This window comes from Cydia amplana, chromosome 7 (genome assembly GCF_948474715.1).
Source record: "Cydia amplana chromosome 7, ilCydAmpl1.1, whole genome shotgun sequence".
NCBI lineage: Eukaryota > Metazoa > Arthropoda > Insecta > Lepidoptera > Tortricidae > Cydia > Cydia amplana.
In genome coordinates, this window is record NC_086075.1 from 7,569,658 (window position 1) to 7,590,552 (window position 20,895).

Below are 20,895 nucleotides of genomic sequence, written 5' to 3' on the forward strand. Positions count from 1 at the left end.
CGCACATATTATTTATTACAAGGCACTTAATTAACATGTATTACGAGTAGGTACATGTTCTCATCGAACGCCTACGAAAATGAAAGAGCAACTAAACAGCAGCCGCTTGGTTTTGTGGCAAACCATGTTTCTGTTACAACGCTTACATTGCAACTTACAAGGTGATAATTAACGTCAAGAGTACGATGAAAAAATCACAGCTATGCGTCGCGTCGCCGTCAAAACGTGACTACTTGAAGGAACATCGTTACGAAAATCTTAGTAGGTACGATTCAGATTTCAGAATACAGGATGGGAAAATTTTACTACATATCGCAAAACCAAATAATAACATTTGTTAAATAATGCAAAAAAAATATTGTAAACAATTACGAGGTAACCTAATTAACATTTTTGTATGACAGCACCTAACAATTTTGTATGATGTTGTTCAAGATATTTGACTGGAAAATCACAAGTACCTATAAGTAACGAAAATAAGTAAAATAACATATAAGTACATACATACATACACTGTGTGGGGAACCTATAGTGACAGTATGTTACTTATGTAACTTTTTAGTTAAAACACATCCAGTGCCCGAAACGTAGGGTCACAGCAATTATGTCATAGTTTTTTTTTGGAACGGTAACGATAGTCACGACTTTTTTTTGAAACGGTAATCGAAATGTAACGATTTCCGTGTCTACAACTTACAAGCTGATCAATTAATGTCACCCGCACGCGTCCTGTTCTCAGGTAAACTCTTCACCATTTGTCACAAACGAACATCGGACTATCGTCTTCAAGTTTTCTCAAGTAGTAGTTTACACCTACTGATAAAATGTCCAAAATTCTAGATGAAGACATGAATTTCGATAAGATTTTTTGGATTGCTACAACAGCAATGCGTCTTAATCGCTCACATCCTTATATAGCCCGAGACAAGCTCTGGCGCACTCAATTTATTGCAATTTTGCTTGTATCCTTCTCCTGTTTTATATTATTATTGTATTCTATTCTTTTCCACGATATACAATGTGGTCTATTTGCTGATGCTAGCAAAAATGCTACAATGGCCATAGTTGCTTTCACGATCACCTACAAATATTCAATTTTGTTACGATACCAGGATACCATTAGGGAACTTATTCGCATAGTGGACGGTGATTACGAATTGGCCAAGGAGTTCTGTGAGGAGGAACAACGTATCGTGCTTAACTATTCTAAGCGAGGAGTCAAAGTATGTCAGTATTGGTTCATTTCTGCTTGTTCGACGAGCGCTATTTTCCCTTTGAAAGCGTTGATACTCATGGGAAAATCATACATGGCAGGCGAATTCCAATATGTGGCAATGTTCGAACTTACGTACCCTTGGATCTTAGAAGATAATAAGAACGTTCATATTATCTTTATTATGCTATTCGTTATGGACCTATTCTTTGATGTTTATGCAACCTCCATGTATGTGGGGTTTGATCCGATAGTCCCGATATTTATGCTTCACCTATGTGGGCAACTCGATATCCTAAGTCTTCGTATATCAAAGATGTTCTCTGACACTGAGCATTCCGATGAAACTGTTCGTAAAGATCTAAAAGAAATCATATTGAAACTGCAGGATGTTTACAAGTAAGTTTTCCGTATTTTAACTACTTATTATGAACACAGTTCGTTCCTATTACTGTTATATATGTCTAAGCTATACATTATTTTTACTTTGCAGATTCATTGAAGTAATTAAAACGAACTTTACAGTATTGTACGAATTTATTATGAAAACTACAACATTTCTGCTTCCACTCACTGCGTTTCAAATTACAGAGGTATGCAAAAAAGCAGTGCATTAAATATAATTCTTTTTAACTGAAATCAAGTAAACACGTGTTAACGCGTGTAAAATCTCGTTTTGTAAAACAAAGTAATGTTTTGTATATTTGGGTACGAGATAATATTAAATCACTTTATCTTACCAAAGATTTTACACACACATAACATACATATTGTATATCACGATATCGAGATTATCCCTTTATAATGGTAGGTATTTCTTCCAGTTAACATTTGAGCAGTTGAAGAAAAGTTAAAGTCATAGATGCAGAAAGACTGTACGATATAAAACTATGTGTAACTTCGTAATACACAATATAAATATCATATATCAAATAAATATCTTATTTTAATGGGCTAATGTTCTAAAAAACGCATTTATTTGGCATTTATTTGTTTCAGTCTTTACGGAATGGGGAAATAAACTTTGAATTCATCGGCTTCTTTACTGGTGTAATTTTACACTTTTTCATACCGTGCTATTACAGCGATCTTTTAATGGAAAAGGTAGGTGTATAGGTACTCATATCATATCACGTCTTTATACGCCATAACAACAAGGCTTACTCTCAGGTGTAGTATTCCCAGTGCAACTTCGCACAATGAACGTCGAACAGCAATTAAAATCATAGAGTCAATTGAATCTGCAACACAAACATTGCTTTCATTGATTCAGACATTGTTACTTTAATTATGAAATTTCCATATCAATTGTCGATCTAGAAGTGAAGCCGAGACGTACGTTATACCAAGATCAAGAGTTTTGGCCGAAATATGTCAAGTTCCGCCGGGTTCCGTGGCCACCATTCTACTTTTTCGTGACTATTAATCTAATGCCAGAAAATAATATGAAAGATATATATTGAATTCGTGTATAAAAATTATATTCCTAAAACGTGAACCAAATAATAGGAATTTGTTGTCCAAAATTCATGTAATTAATATTAACGCAGTTATTTTCATACAAATTGGGAATATAGGAAGACAATCGAGGAACACTAAGTTACAGGGTTTATGAATATTTTTGATAGCCTTTTGATATATTGATAGCCTAATTAACCCTCGTTCTCTATCATAAAACAGAAAATGAAAGTAATGGCCTAAATTAAAATATACATTTTACGAAAAAAATTCAAAAACTTACAACAAAAAGTACAATTGCCGGGCCATCTCCCTGACACCGCGGGGTTGCGTAATACTTTTCAAACTTAGTTTGTTCTAGTTTTAGTTTTACATTGTAGGTACCTCTATTTTCAAATAATTAATAGTTTACCTTATTAACCTTTCATATGTGTGCGTTGCAGGGTGAAAAGTTTCGTCAAGCAATATATTCCTGCGGCTGGGAGAAACACTGTGACAAGCGTACGCTGCGCACCATCCTGTTTATGCTGACGCGAGCCATCAAGCCAGTCGTTATCAGCACGGTTTTTTGTGCCATCTGTCTTGACACTTTCGCTGGGGTACGTCTCTGAGTTTAGGCATAGAGAAAAAAATACATAAAGTGCTCACTCCATACATCAGTTTTAGTACCGAAAAGACTATTAGCATCTAGCATCGAGTAGCGGAACTATCAGTACTGCTACTTGACAATAGATGTAGCCACCGACCGGAAAGTCTTATGCTGTTGAGATAAGACTTTCCGGTCGGTGCTACATCTATTGTCAAGTACCAGTACTGATAGTTCCGCTACTCGATGCTAAATTAATAGTCTGAACTGATGTATGGAGTGAGCACTCTATGTATTTTTTTCTCTATGGTTTAGGTATTGAATAAGAAATCACAGCAAACTAAAAATGATTATGTTGGTCAGTGAAACTTACTTATTCTGGTTCTAGCTCTAACGATATCCGGTAGAAAAATAAGGCATCTTAATATTTACCTAGACCTCGTCATATATTAAGTTAAAATTGTAGTGCGTCAGTAAACGCAGTCTAAGATTAAAACACACCATTAAAGAGACAGTACTTTAGTACTTAACTAGGGGAAGTCCGGGCATAGTGAACACCTTTACCTTTGACTTTACATAACAGAAAAATTGAACGAGGAAGAAATGAAAAAAGTATCAATAATAAGTCTTTATTTAATAATCTTTTAATTTAAAACAACACTAGCCTCCAATGTTTAATAGTTGCTGCAATTTTGAACAAAACGTAAAAAAAGATATTTTATTCGCTTTGCCCAGGGTGCCGGGCAAAGTGAAACAGCCCCCCGAGCAAAGCAAATATTACTCATAAAATCTTAATGAACTTAATAACTAAGTGAAAATTAATCAACATAAGATCATATCAATAATATTAATTAGAAAAAGCTGTCACAAGTAACTTTTGGTATATTTTCACTGATTTCATAAGCATAAGTCTTCACGGCATTTCTGAAGACATTTTAACACAGCGAATCCACGTTCTGATAGCCATTTCCATGACGTCTGTTAGCCAGGAGCCATTATCGATCTTTTTTTGATATTTATATACCATCTGTAACAAAATATTATCATAAATAAAAATTACCTAATAAATTCAAAGTGAACACGCTATCCGCTTTGCCCGATCCACTTTGCCTGTTCAGTCAGTTAAAGAAAATAAGAATTTAAAAAAAATTACCGTTTGATTGTTTTAAAAGAAATGCGTTATAAAAGGAAGATACTTTAATAAGCAATAAAAGCATCTTGAATTAAAATTCGAGATAATTACTGTGACAAAATAACATACAATGTACTTACCTTTCAAAATCGAATATTTTGCACTAAAAACACATTTTGACTCGTCACCGACGATGCTCACAGCGACCGCTCCCTGTGACGCTTGCCGCTCATAGAGCGAAGGATCCTAAACATCATATAGGCGCGTGGTGCGACAAAGTCGAATAGTTTAGGATTGGGAGCCCGAATTCGCTTTGCCTGGGGTGTTCGCTTTACCCGGACTTCCCCTATCTAGGTTGGCGTTATTAGGTACTAATATTTGGTAGCGTGTAAATTACTTAAATACGCAAGTTTACTAGAGTCAGGCTAAGCTAACTTTGCACCGACTTGAACAGAACAAAGTGTTACTATAATCGTCCTATTTTCATATTAATTTTCCACACTTTGTAATTACAAATACATTTTTTTTTTTTTTTTTTTTAATTTATGGTTATATAAAAACACATACATAAACAGTAACAAAAATTTCGCCAAACTGTAGAACAGTTTGTTGGCGGTGCGCTCTTATCTTTTATCTTAAATTAAAAGTTAGTAAGTACCTAAATCTAAAACAAGCTCAAATAGAAGTGTACAGAAATACAAACAAGTATAACTAGTTAACAGTTCACCTCGATTTAACTGCACTAAAAGTAATAATAATGCTATGTAGTGTACATATACCTATACTAACAGTGGTTTTTAGAATAATTATTTAACAATATTTCTTTAAGCTTTGCCTTAAGACTACCTATTTTTAATTTATTTTTCTCCAGTAAGAGAGGATATTTATTACAAATCTTGGGTGGTACATATTCTTTAGTTCGTTTACCGTAATAATTTTTAGCCGTGATTTGACATAATTTCCTCTTTTTAGATGACCTAGTATTATAATGGTTAACAGATCTCTCAATTTTAAAATCTTGGGTATAGTAACATTCTATGGCATTTAGATATTCTACTTTACATGTAATCGGAAGGATTTTACAAACCAAGAACAATTTTTCATAATTAGTTCTACATTCATTTTTTATGTTTTTGCTAACTAAGTATTTTATCAGTCTTATCTGCAATTGTTTAATTTGATCCAAGTAGGTTTTAAAAGTGAGTCCATAACAACTTAATCCGTAGCTCAGCAATGAGTCGGCAAGGGCATAGTAAACCATGTACAGGGTGCGCTTATTTAATATTCTGTTCAAATGATAGAACTGGCCTAAGACTGAACGAAGTCTATTACTTACTTGATTTATGTGCAATTTCCAATTAAAATGTGTATCTATCACTAAGCCTAAATATTTAAAGTTCTCCACTACCTCCAGTTTATTACAAGTACAGTTACTCTTATTGTTATGTAGGCATTCATATGTGTGACCAATTATTTTAATTTCATTCGAACTGACATTTTTTGCCTTCCTATTGTGCGGCGAATAAATATGCATACATTTTGTTTTACTTATGTTTAAAATTATCCCATTGTCATGAGCCCATTTATTAATGTTCTCGAAATCCTCCTGTACATTGCATACTATGTCCGCCATATCTTTCCCGGAGAACAATAGGCACATATCATCAGCGTACAAATACACCTTGCAGTTACGGACTACATTCGACACACTGTTCACATGCATAATATATCCAATTGGCCCATATACCGAGCCAGTTGGTACCCCGAGATTGACTTTTGCCTCGGCTCCAGTCGTTCCGTTGATGACCGTTCGTAATGTTCGGTTCGTTAGGTACTCCCGGAACCACTTGTTAGTAGGCCCTCTGATGCCACATTCGTCCATCGCCAACAACAGCTGATCATGGTCCAGGGTGTCGAATGCCTTCCGGAAGTCAATAAATAGTGCCAAAACCTGCTGTCCACCCCCGAGACTATTGTTGACATAATTAGTAAAGTGGGTCAAGGCCGTAGCGGTACTACGGCCCTTCCGGAAGCCGTGTTGCGCGTCTGATAATATACCGTTATGTTCCAAGAAAGAGCCCACCTGCTCCATAATAATTTTTTCCACAATCTTATTTATAACTGACAGGATGGCAATGGGTCTATAATTTGAATAGTCCAGGTGAGATCCCTGTTTAAATATGGGCCTAATTAGCGATTTTTTCAATAGATCAGGATACATTCCGCTAGACATGCACATGTTAATAAAGTTAGCCAATAATATACTTAAATCTTTCTTTACGTATTTAATGTCCTGCACCCTAATTTTGTCTATGCCGGGTGATTTTTCACAGTTAAGTTTTTCAACAATTTTTTCGACTGTAAAGGCATTTACCTTCCTAAACCTAAAAGAAACAATGCTTTTTTTTACATATGAATCTCGATCCAGAAACTTTTGATTACAAACATGTTTTATACTTGAAATTTCCTGTGTGAATGTTCTTGTGAAATTACTACATATATTTGTTACGTCATCAGTCTTGCCCAAATACGTCATTACTGTTTCATCCACATTACTCTTGTTTCGCCCTAGCCAGTTATTAATTTTAGACCATATCTTTCTAAAATCGCCCTCACATTTTTTTATTTCAGCCTGTCTGTATTGATTTTTGGCAGCATTTATGATTTTATTAAGTTTATTTCGATACCGAGTGTACTCTAATCTTTTATTCATATTTCTAGGAGAACATTTCCAATCTCGAAACAATTCATCTCTTGTATGAATCATATTTTCTATTTGTTTGCTAACCCACGGTTGGGATTCTCTCTTGGAATTTCGTTTTATTTCAATTAGCGATTTATCATAGATACTGCCAAACAAATAACAAAGTTTTTCGTAAAGGATAAGCGGACAATTAATTGTTAATAATTCAGACCAGTCAATAAGATCCAGATTTTCCTTAACCAGTTTATTACATAGCGCATACCTTATTGCCGGTGCATTCGTATCATAATTGTCTACGCCGATGTCTAGTCGCATCCCTACCATATGATGATCGGACAGTTTGCACGTGAGCATGTGTGCGTCGGCGCGCGCTGCGCTGCGCCTGCGCACCCACACATGGTCGATGCACGACGACTGCAGGTGTCCGTCGACGATCGCCTCGCGCGTTATCTCGCTAGTAGGTATTGCACATTGTAGGCCGTGTTCACTCAACATGGTTTTGTATTTCGAAGTTGTCGTATTGATCCGGTTATTTAATAAGTCCAAGTTCATGTCACCAATTAAAACTATATCGTCGAGCGTTGAAATATTTTTCAGCAAGAGATTAATCTCGTCCACGAATTTCAATTTATTGGTATTCGGTGGTCTGTAGATTGATATAATATGCAGCGTATTTTTTTTTGTAGCCTTCAACTCTCCATGTATTATTTCGGAAGCTGAGGTTTCTTTTATTTCGGCGTGAAAATTTAAGTGGTCCTTAACATATACGATCAGTCCTCCTCCCCGTCGTTTTTCCCTTGTGTTTGCATGTAGGTGATATCCTGGTATTGAATAGAAAGAGAGTTCTTCACTTTTAATATTGACTTCCGATAATACTATTACATCCAGCTTTTCATTGCATAATTTCAGCAAGGCAGTAAGCTCGTTAAACTGTTTTCTTATAGATCTAATATTTAGATGTACTATATCCAATTGATTCTGCTTGTATATAATATATTTACTCCATAAATTTACATCATCATATCTAGTATATTCTATATCTCTATCTAGGAACTCGAATGTTTGGTTCATAATACGTAACGATTCTATTTATTAGAATGATTAGATAGCGAGCAGTGTGTACGCGCGCTTAATAAGCGTGGTATTTATGTTGTTTACTCTGCGTCGGTTGCGCTATTATTTTCGTTTTTAAGCAGGGAATCGATATCCTCTTCGCGTTTTATATTATAAATCTTCTTTTCTTTCTCATTCTTCTTCACAAGGATACTAGAGTTTTGATACCACACGAAGTTATACTCGGGCTTAAGCCGCTTTTTGGCAGTCAAAAAAAGCCTACGTTGATGATGAGTCATATCTGCGTTAATGTAAATCCTTTGTTCATTATTATTCCCATAGACTGCATCATTAGTCAAACGCGTTTTGCGTTGCTTTAACCACCTATCCCTGGCTGCCTTAGTGCGCAACGTAATTATAATAGGCCGGGGGCGCCGGGGCTTATCGGTTGCTGCTGTGCCTACCCTCTTATCTGGGGCTCCTACCCTCTTAATCTCCTCTATATCGTCCGTTTCGAGACTAAGTTTTTCGGCGATAGCCCCAACTACTCCCTCTAGTTCTTCGTTTTCCATACTTTCTACCATCGCTATCTCAATATTTCTTTCTTTTTCTTTCTGCTCAATCTTCTCCACTCTCTCCTCTAGCGCAAGGTTGCATTTTTCTAAGTAAACATTCTTCCTTTCTAAGGCTATTATCTTTTTTTTCTGCCCTTTCTTTGAATTCCATCAACTCATTGCACCGTTCTTCATAAGAATCTACTGAGGATTTCAGCTCTTGCAACTTGCAACATAAAATATTTACCATGTAAAGTTAGCTTGGTCCCACTTTAAAAACCCAGCCGGAAGTTACAAAGTCCCTGCTATATAGCAGTAGTTTGGTGATTTGTGTACTTTGCGCTCGAACTTCAAATTCTCGAACTACTTACAGTGTTCAAATTTCAAAGAGTTGAAATGTTAGGAAATGGCAATTTAGGAACCCGCTTGTACGGTACCTTTCTAGAATACAAACGTTAAATAAACTTTCCTATAAATCTGTCTACTATTTTATGACGCGTACCCACTTTGCTTCTCCCTTATGTATTTAATAATATAAAATCGTGTTTGAAGCGTGAAAGACGTAGACTAAAAATTTACTGGCATATTTTATTTATTATTCAATGACCCGAGCGGGAGGTATCCGCGACCCCTTCCGTCAGTTTGTCGCAAGCACTCGCCTGCCAATTTCCGCGTTTCCGGCAGCCATGGCCGTCTGACTTCCGCCAGCATTTGTTTAAAAGAATAACTATATATATATATGTATTGTATTGTATACATAAGCAGCAGACGCCTTTCGAGTTTCATTCAGAAAACTTCTACCAAAATGAAACCACTCAAAGTGAGTGGATTCTTTAAACATTCAATTCCCAGCTTAGTTTTTGTATTCGGAAGTAATCATAATTCCCATTTCTGGGGCACTGCTTTTAAATGTAAAATTATTTATTTATTTAGGCCCTTATTACAAATACCTTACAGACTAACATATATATATATATATATATATATATATATATATATGCATTTTATAAACCTAAAAACTAAACACTATTATTATTTATGTATAGGTTAACAATTTTGATGCAATTCTGTAAACTTTACTGGTACGTGGTATTATATATTCGTTCTTTTTTTTTTCAGATGTGCCGAGAAGCGTATTCCATTTTTAATCTGATGAATGCAGCTTGGGCTTAGTGATTCAAAGATCCAGACATTCAGCACTTAAGTAGTTGTAGTAAAGATGCACAGTTGCTTTAATCTGTATAGTATAGTATTTCAGTAATACTTTATAGTTGGTATACATAATTATGTAGTTACGGAATACTTTTTCAACACTAAGCTTTATTTTGCGAGCAATATTTACAATATTTATCGCCCTAAGTTCGTATTTATTTTTAGGGTTCCGTACCCAAAGGGTAAAAACGGGACCCTATTACTAAGACTCCGCTCTGTCCGTCCGTCCGTCCGTCCGTCCGTCTGTCACCAGGCTGTATCTCACGAACCGTGATAGCTAGACAGTTGAAATTTTCACAGATGATGTAGGTATTTCTGTTGCCGCTATAACAACAAATACTAAAAACAGAATAAAGATTTAAGTGGGGCTCCCATACAACAAACGTGATTTTTGACCGAAGTTAAGCAACGTCGGGGGTCAGTACTTGGATGGATGACCGTTTTTTGCTTGTTTTTTTTGCTTGTTTTGCTCTATTTTTTGTTGATGGTGTGGAACCCTCCGTACGCGAATCCGACTCGCACTTGGCCGGTTTTTTGCATTCGTGGTCCGCAAGAGAAAACGATATGCCAGGTACTATCTTATGCTCTTCTAATCCTGTTGTAAAACCAGACCAGGGTGAGTTTAGTCCAGTTGCTCGCGATGTTTTCTTCGTCGGAAACCTAGTACGTTCCAAAATAATTATTAGTGAGTACGAGTCAAGATACGAACCCCTAACAAACATAGACTTCAATATCTGTTTCGAAGTAACCTGTGTTTAATCTATGCCTAAACACAAACATTGGAAGATAATTCGACACGATAATTATTAGATAATCGTCAGATTATGATCAGGGTGGGTGCGTCTGACACGGCGGTAATAACGGTAATAAGCCCCCGACAATCGCCTGCTCGGGATAATTGGCTGTGGACAAAATATCCCCTCCCTCCTGCCCACAACATATTATGGACAAGCAGATAATTTACTTAAACATATTATAATGCTAGTTACATACATACATAGTTATTTACGACTTAGGTATTAAGTAATACTAATACTAAGTGGCTTGGAACATCTTTTAAGGGCCATTTGTATAAATATTCGTTTAGGAGTCTGATTAGGCTAGTCTGATGACATTCCGAATTTATGGTACGTGATTATTATCCCCATTGTTGTTTTTGTTTTTTATGTTTACCTAATACAGCCTCTAGCAATTTACCTAGGCACCTAGTCATTTCTCTCTCATATTATTTATGGGTGATATCATAGATGGTGATTTCACAAACAAGACTAACAGACAATTATATTTAACGAAGAAAGGTAGTTAATAATAAAGTAGGCAACTAAAGAAGCAAGCTATTATTTCATTCTGTACATTATGTATAATAAAATAGCAGGAAAGCGTAGCGATCATGCTTCTGTAGGTATTGTTAAAGTGGAGGAAATTCTTGCAATTAAATTTGTACGTTTAAAACGCTAAATTAACCGAAGCGACAACAGACTAATTAATTTGGGCAATGCTGAAATTTGTAACTGGCAAGATAAACACCAAATACTAAGAATTACAGTGAAACAGACCGGCAAGGATAGTAATTGTGCTTCTACAGCTTGTTAAAGCCATACCTAGTTGGTTTGGCACTATACACAATCTTCAAAGTTGAGAAAAGGTACAGTCAACCCTACAAAGTGGAGCCTAAATATTTGGGGAATCTAGAGGTAGGTTGTCCAACCACCTTAATTATAATTCGAGTATAGTTTTCTGGACTATAGTTGTAATATATATTATGTTTACGTAAGTATAGAATTTTCTACACTTTTATTAATTCGACTGAATTACTCGATAGTTTTTGGCGACATAGTAAAAATATATGTCGTACTGAAAATGTGCTAGTTAAACTTGCAAGTAAGTATTTCAGATTTTCACTTGAAAATCTTCGCCGCAGACGAGCTGAGCCATGCTGATTAAATAAGTCCATTAACCGAGTAGAGACTAAGCGGGCACTGTACAAATAAACAACAATTCCCACCATTTGTTTCGACATCGGTGATGCATTTTTTTCTTAGTCCGTCCGTCCGCTTCAATTAGTCCCGACCCGACGTGCGGTGGCTGACAGCTCGACACAATCCTATTCATCACACTTTCTTAATTAATGCCTTAAAATTTGCTCAAATATACTTCGTGTTTGCTTACGGTACCAGGTTTCAGTTTTAACAAGCACTGGGCTTTTCTCGGCATTGAATTATGCTTAAGGGCGTTTTTTTTTTAAGTTGTCCCCTACACTTTTTTTCAAATTTGGGATTTTTTATGTTATTTCTACTCAGAATCACGAGCTCTTTCTATCCTAATAGGAGAAGAAAAGTGTCCCAAGGTTTTTATTTCCATTCCGTCACCATTTTTCATGGACTTTGTATGGCGGTCGCGGAATGGAAAGACAGAAAAATGTATGGAAATTTTGGGACACTTTTTTTCTCCTATTAGGATAGAAAGAGCTCGTGATTCTGAGTAGAAATAACATAAAAAAATCCCAAATTTGAAAAAAAAGTGTAGGGGACAACTTTAAAAAAGCGGCCAAGTGCGAGTCGGACTCGCCCATGAAGGGTTCCGTATTTAGGCGATTTATGACGTATTAAAAAAAACTACTTGCTAGATCTCGTTCAAACCAATTTTCGGTGGAAGTTTACATGGTAATGTACATCATATATTTTTTTTAGTTTTATCATTCTCTTATTTTAGAAGTTACAGGGGGGGGGACACACATTTTACCAATTTGGAAGTGTCTCTCGCGCAAACTATTCAGTTTAGAAAAAAATGATGACACACAGACATGACGAATCTATAAGGGTTCCGTTTTTTGCCATTTGGCTACGGAACCCTAAAAAACGCCCTTAAGAAGGCAAAAAACATATTCTATACATTTTTTTGGAAAGCTTTGGTTCAATCCAATCCGTATCTTCTTTGGATCTCTCATTAAATCATTGACATACAAATCCAATCAACCAGAATATTTAGCCAAAGATACAGTTCCTATTCCTATTCCTAGAGGACTTTATAATATTCACATATAAATAGAACTGTTTTAATTAAATATTGTGATCACTGCTGCTAGAAGACTTCAAAACTCACAAGATTGCCGTCGATTAATCAAACAATTTTCTTAATTACTACTTTAATCATTAAGAAAATTAATTTCGGACGTCGATATTTTGATTTTGATTGAACCGCTTTAACGTTAAGGGTTTAATCCTCGATAACGACAATGATGAAATCAGGGATCGGAACCGGTTTTTTGCAAAAACATCGAAATAACCATATTTTTCGAATTATTTTGTACTCGAAATGTTGGACTCAGTTGTGTGTTTAGGTAACGACTTCGTATTATTAGATTGCCCAATTAGAAATTAAGTAACTAGCAAAGAACGAAAAAATACCGTTTCCGTTCCCATACAAAAAATACCGGTATCCGATCCCTGGATGAAATAATGGTAAACCCAGTAAGCCCAGTCATTTTATGGACTGCTAGTATAGCGAATAGGAAATAAGTTACAATAGCAAATTTTTAGTGTAACAGATATAATTAACATGATTATATTGATTATAGTAGGCATACTAATCAATATAATCATGTTAATTATATCTGTTACACTAAAAATTATAGCAAATTTTAATAATAATAGCAAATTTTTAGTATAACAGATATAATTAACATGATTATATTGATTATAGTAGGCATACCTACTATAATCAATATAATCATGTTAATTATATCTGTTACACTAAAAATTTGCTATATTGACCATAGTATTCAAGAAAATATAGCAACTTGCTTACCAGCACAATCATTGTTACAGTGGAATTATTATGAAAATATTTTTCTAGGTCACTTATAAACTCTACCTAGGTGAACTTTTTCGATATTAAACATTCGTGAGACATATTTTAAACTGTTTATACGACAACGGTTTCACTCACTTGAGGTTTTAGTCGCTATTGGCGACATGTTTCGGGCCCTTCGGGGGTCCATCTTCAGGCTCGAGTGCTCGCGGCGACTGCAACTTGAGCCTGAAGATGGACCCCCGAAGGGCCGGAAACATGTCGCCAATAGCGACTAAAAATTCAAGTGAGTGAAACCGTTGTCGTATAAACAGTTTAGGTAAACTTTTATTAAATTTGTCAATATTTTAACTTAGAAAACTACTTACTGGTGGAAAGTTAGTAGGATTCTGACATATGTATAATCAAAATATATATAACCTTAGAATGAATAAAAAAAACGTATACATATTTTTTCCTCGAACGTAGCTATCTTTACTGGCCTAATAATGACGGACCGGTGGGCGCGGTTGGTAAGTATACTAATCCACTTTAAAGGGGTCGGCTTAAAGGCCCTATAAAATTCTTTAAAGCATAGTCGTTACTTCCCATACAAAAGAATGCCATCTAATAAATAAAGTTAAAAAGGCACCGGGAGCCGTTACGCTTTATCAGTATTTTCTTTCTTTCTTCGGTCAATAAATGAACCTGAGTTCATAAAGTGATTCGAAGAAATTCATTTGAAGATACCAGGGGGAAAACGATGACAATCCATTTTTAGGGTTCCGTACCCAAAGGGTAAAAACGGGCCGCTATAACAACAAATACTAAAAACAGAATAAAATAAAGATTTAAGTGGGGCTCCCATACAACAAACGTGATTTTTGACCGAAGTTAAGCAACGTCGGGCGGGGTCAGTACTTGGATGGGTGACCGTTTTTTTGCTTGTTTTTTTTTCTTTTTTTGCTCTAGTTTTTGTTGATGGTGCGGAACCCTCCGTGTGCGAGTCCGACTCGCACTTGGCCGGTTTTTCTTTATTATAAATGCTACTAAGTACATCATATATTAAAATTATTGAAAGGAAGGGGGTAAAATTACCTTTTTTCAAATCAACATGAATGAAAGGTTGTATATACCTACTTTACGAGAACTTTAAATAATGCCATAAAAATGGGTTTGGAAAAAACTTTTACTTATTGTTTTGTTTTCAGACTCTTCATGCTTGATTTTTTAATTAGTGTTAATTTTGTAATAGAAAATGGTAAAAAGGACTTTAACAAATGCGACGATAGCAAAACAAAACAGAAACGGTGCTAAGAATATTAATGGTATGATTGCTAAATAACTTGATTCGTGTACCTATTAGAAGTAGATATGTTGGTTGTATTTAAATATATGTACTTAGCTTCATTTAACGCATACCTACCTAAAGATTATATATAATGGAGGGATTCTCACTGCAAGTATTTGATACCAGCACCGCATTTATTTAAAAGTTTTATAAAATATTCTCTTTAATGCCATAAGTTGCATGCTTAATAGGAGAGTATTCTGAAAAGATTCTGAAGCAATAAGAAAGAGTTCCTGCAGCGGAGCAAGGGAAGGCGTGGTAAATACCCTCTCGATGAGTCAGCTGCGGACCCGCGATCCATCACCGTCTCTCTGGGACACTAATACTGCCTTACACTTTTGTTCGTGTACGTTTTCAACTTTATTAATTGAAGATTGAGTGGATGAGGTGCAATTGAATCTAAAAGTACCCTTAACCTTTTGGACGCCAATGACCGATATATCCGCACCGTAGGTTCAACGCCAAAGACCGATTAATCGGTCACAGACCACAGAGCAAAATCGACCTACGTGCATACATAAAGTTCAACTTCAGTTTTGACACTTCAGTGATGTGGCGTCTGAGTGACAGCTTTTGTGTTTGACACGGCGTGGAAAAGATTAAGCTCCAATATTAGAAGTGCCTAAATAGGTACGTCAATATAAATTGAACATTGCATTTTCAAACTTGGCTGTCACACTGCCATTATGACCTACTGTTGGTGAGTTTGTAGTTTTGTACATACCTAGCACAAGACTATTCTACTTATGCGTGCTTATCATGTCATTGTCTAGTGACTTCCATCTGAGAAGTAAAGAAAGACGGCAATTCAAGGTTAAATTTCTTTTTTTTTTAATGCAAGAATTTTATTAAACTTTCCTTTTATTTTACTTTAAAAGCCAAATGTTTTTTCGAAGTCTGAATTTTATGAAACTTTTACAGCAGGACCAACACCATAATAACGAATAAAATATTTTGGAATTTCGATGCTAGAACTACTGAGAATGACCGACACATTAATCTCACGCAGGACAGTGTTTTACTCGTATGAAACACGCTATAAAACTAATTAATACGTCCTATGCACAATGCGTCCAATGCAGTATATAAGTAGTTACTAGTAGTTATGTGTTGACGCTTACAGGGTATTAATACATCCATACCTACTATATTTACTATATTAATATTAACTACTATTAATATTATGAAAGGAAGTCTGTCTGTCTGTCTGTTACCTCTTCACGCTTAAACCGCCGAACCGATTTAGATGGGTATAGAGATTGTTTGAGTCCCGAGGAAGGACATAGGATAGTTTTTATCCCAGATATCATTGCGCGCTGACGCTGGTGCACGATTTAGTAGAAATTTGGTACAGAGATAGTTTGAGTACCGGGGAAGGACAAAGGGTAGTTTTTATTCCAGAAATCACCCTTTAAGTGAGTGATAAGGGGGGTGGAAGTTTGTATGGGGAATCAACAAAAAGCAGATTGGATAAAATAAATAGCTACCTTTAGTAATTCCACGCAGACGAAGTCGCGGGCAAAAGCTAGTATTGTTATAAGGGCGAATTAGGCAGCGGGCTACAGGTAAAATGTTGTCGGCGCGGCGTGAGTCAGCGAGGTCGCCATCCATCTATCAGCTGCCATACTCGTAGCTGACCTCGACTCGACCGACACCGCCGACGCCCGACTGACTAATCTGTTACATTCAAATATCCGGTAAAATGTATTTTTACTGAAAAGTGAATTAGAGAAATAGAACCAGGTTAATAGGTGTATTCTTAGTATTTCTAGGGAAAATTGTCGTAAGAAAATACCTACGTGGCATCAGCAATGTTAATGAATAGGTAGATTTGTATCGATATTTGCTGAATAAAATTTACTTCCACCGCGTATCCTCGTCTAAATTTTGCTAGGGTTGCCATTCTATTTCTTATACCTACAAAGTTACGAGCTTCCTTACATAGTATTAAAAAAATGAATTTAACTAATGAATGTGTATTTCACAAAAGAAAACATATCGTGCACAAGGCGGACTTAATGCTATAGAATGCCTTAGCTCTATAGGATTAAGTCCGTCTATATTATTGTGTACTTACCTATTTATTAATAATCTACCAGTGAACCATGAGATACAGCAGATAACTGTTCAAATGTGTGTAATACATTTGAAATCTGCAGTCTGCAGTGCATAGAACAAATTATTCAAAATACTAAAGTCAAGACCACAGATTGATATCAACGTTAGATAGTGCATGCGAAAACAATTCGATAGTTAACGCAGTGGTGCGGGCAAACATTTGGGCAGATGCGAATACCTGTGCAAGGCATTCATTCATGCAATTGCCCCATCGCATATTCTAACGAGACTGGTCAGAGTTGCAGAACGCTAAGATTCCCGAGCATATCGCCTCAGTAGGCAAATATCAAGATACATATGCAGAGTGCAACTAGCGTGTGACCACGCTTCGCTCGTCGTCGCACCTATCTTTTGACTCTGGCAGAACTATTAAAGTTAGTAATTAAAAATTGAAATACCTAATGGTATAATGGCGAGTGAGGTTCACGGGCGACTTTCGTCAAAATGAGATCAAATTGCAAGTTGGAAATGGCTTCTTGATCCGAGTTCACGGCATTCAGTTGTTTGTCGGCTTATAAAGGCGTTAAGCGTTTGACTGCCGTGCCGGCCAGTTCAGTTTAAGATTTATGAGATTGAAAATTTCTCTTTGCATTTTTCCATTTTTACAGTGTCTGAGTCGAGTTTCTCGTTTAAGTGGCAATTTATTTCTTGCCTTCTTTTCTATCACAACCTCCTTTATAGAAATACGGAGTAGCTAATAATTTAAATTGTGTTGTTGGCATATTTCTCAATTTCACAAATAAAATTAGTTATGTACGGAGTAATTGTTTACCTACACAATTTTATTACACTTAAATCAAATTAACGCATGTGTATATATAATTATTACATATGGCCCTTTTATTGATTTTTTTCTCTTTCGTTAGTGAGAAAAGCGCCTGTTAATAGTAAGAAGAATAAAATGTTGTTCAAGATATAGTGCTATTTATTTTAGTACGAGTATGTGCTTTATTCTAAAATAACTAAGAAAATGAAATATCATGTTGTATATAGCTATAACTGACAGATTCACTAAAATGGGCAAGTCTCCCTAGACCGGAGGCGGGCAGACCTAATTACGCATGGTATAATAATATACTCTAGACCATGTAATTACGTATGAACCATGGTCTAATAAAACATGGTCTTCTCTTCCCAGAGTGTCACTTGCCTACGTCACAATAACATTGCCACTTTATTTCAACATAACATGTTACATGGGTACATTATATCTATGGTTAATAAGTTAATTTATTTCTTTATAATTTAATAATTTTCATTTATATGTATTTTATCTTAAATTTTACAATAACACGTCATTTTTAATTATTCGTTAGCAATATCTTCCGATTCACGAAAGAAATTTCAGACGTTCGGGTAATTCTGTTTACACTACTGGCAACACAGGATAGCGCTGTCACATTTGACAATCCGCCATTTTATCCCTGACCGACCGTCCTTGTCGAACGCGTGTTAATTGTTATTTCCTTCTCGCTCAGTGTCAGCAGTCGCAGTGTTTTCCAAACTTTTCACGTCGTAAGCTTGGCAATTAATGTTTTGTTACGAAAATGGTTGGCTGCTCTATTCGGAACTGTAAGAGTAGGAGTGAAAAGTGCAGTATAGATTTGTTTTATTTTACTATGTTTCTACATGAATAACTTAAAATTAATGCCGTTAAAATAATTTTCACCGTTGGTTAAAATTCTCCCACATTTTAAAGTTTGAGAACCCGTAAACAGCATGATGACGTAGGCAAGTGACAGTTAGGTCATTCGCGAATCTCGGAAGAGAGTACCAGGCGGAGTATATTATTATACCATGCGTATGAACCAAACCCCTGTTGGATATCGCGGTTTACTCAATTACTCACAACCCTATGAGCAAAATAAGACCATAGGCATCCAAAAACCATATGCGTGAGAAGGTATATGATCCAGTATTTTGTAAGTATTTATACTTTTCTGTAAAAATATGTAGATTATCCTTACTTAGACCTAAACCAACAGAATAAACTGCAAATAGGCTACGCGGAATTGTATTCGTTCCGAAAAGGCGTTTTACGACAGGTCGTAAATGAGAGTTAAGGGCAACCAATGATTGTTGATAGGCACTGAGGAATTTCACTTCGCAAAATACCTATTGGACCCTTATATATTTAGATCGCGACGAGTTACAGGGAAACAAATCGAGACTAGACCGCTTTCACTTTAAAAAAGTATAGTTGTCCCTTAAACCAGGAATTTTGCACACACTTATATATAGGTAAATGTGTGTAATAACAAGATAATAAATTTATTTTCAATAATTATAATGTTATTAAAATATATTCTTGATAGGTTCTTAAAATCTAGTATGAACGCAAATTAGGCACCTATCTAGTTTTACCTAAGTTTGTATACCTTCGCCTAGGTAACATACTTATTTGCTGTGTCCATTCCTTCGCAGTCATCTCTGTTGTGAATTGTTACACTAAAACAAGTTGATACTATATACTATATTGTCTATATTGAAAATGTATCAGTCGGGTAGAAATATTTGTAAGAATGTAGATAATTCAAATCGACGATACTCCATAATAGCATAGAAAAATATAGTAAGACAAGAGTGCTCACTCCATACATCAGTTCAGACTATTAATTTCAGTGTCTACATCTAGTATCGAGTAGCGGAACTATCAGTACTGCTACTTGACAATAGATGTAGCACCGACCGGAAAGTCTTATCTCAACAGCATAAGACTTTCTAGTCGGTGCTACATCTATTGTCAAGTAGCAGTACTGATAGTTCCGCTACTCGATGCTAGATGCTAATAGTCTTTTTGGTACTAAAACTGATGTATGGAGTGAGCACTCTATGTATTTTTTTCTCTATGATAATAGGTACCTAGGTAATTACAATCAAACGGATATATGGGGAAACAAGCGCGCACGTAAGTCGATTTGAAACCCAATTTAGAAGTTTGCTCTTTGGTACCGGGAGAGTGTTTACACTTGATTAGATATCCACAGGATGCACGTTTGAACTACGTGTTCTAAGCTAGGACTTGAAGCACTAATTATACCGACATGCGTAGGAAGGGTACCTACAGCCATATTCGAACTTTAAGATACTTCAAATACTAGATATCCAAACGATATGGATTGGATATGTCATTGTCAAACAAGTGTCAAAAGTGACGTTTCTTCAAACAAAAACGTCCCTTTTGACACTTGTTTGACAATGACATATCTTGGTGATGTCTAATAGATATCTAGTTCAAAATCCGAATCGGCCCCTAGTTATAACTTGCCGAGCGTCCGCGTGAACTCACTACATCGCTGTTATGAAGCCAACTTGAACACAGTAATAATAACAAATACTCATCCAGTGTTGGCCGAAACGTTAATGCAATTGAAAATGTTGGCCATTAACCATTATAAATTGAACCGTAAACTGTAATCGTCCGTTACGGTTTAAGGTTCAATTTATAATAGTTATTGGCCAACATTTTCAATTGCATTAACATTTCGGCCAACACTGTACTCATCTAAGACATGTACTAAGGCTTGCTGGATATTTGCTCTGTACGTGACAGCAGCGCCGCCCTGGTGGGTGTGGGACACAATACTTATCTGACAGTTAAAAGTTAAATTGGCATTATTCCTTCGCCATGAGTGATGGACACTTCGCACATGTATGTATATTCGTAGAGTCGGACTAAGGTTACTCTGCAAAGTGACAAAGTGTGGCAATATCATCATGATTAA

At 35.9% G+C, this 20,895-nt stretch overlaps 2 protein-coding genes across 2 annotated transcripts in view; both read left to right on the forward strand.

Moving 5' to 3' along the window:
• Window positions 1-20,895, forward strand: part of LOC134649610 (thioredoxin domain-containing protein) — a 270,242-nt gene that overhangs the window by 107,437 nt on the left and 141,910 nt on the right. The gene's annotated exons all lie outside the window — the stretch shown is intronic.
• LOC134649591 (odorant receptor 2a-like) lies at window positions 622-9,903 on the forward strand. Its single transcript, XM_063504410.1, has 5 exons — window positions 622-1,612; window positions 1,707-1,806; window positions 2,213-2,317; window positions 3,115-3,270; window positions 9,820-9,903. Exons 1-5 carry the CDS (start codon window positions 825-827, stop codon window positions 9,871-9,873), a joined length of 1,203 nt encoding a protein of 400 aa, XP_063360480.1. The 5' UTR covers window positions 622-824; the 3' UTR covers window positions 9,874-9,903.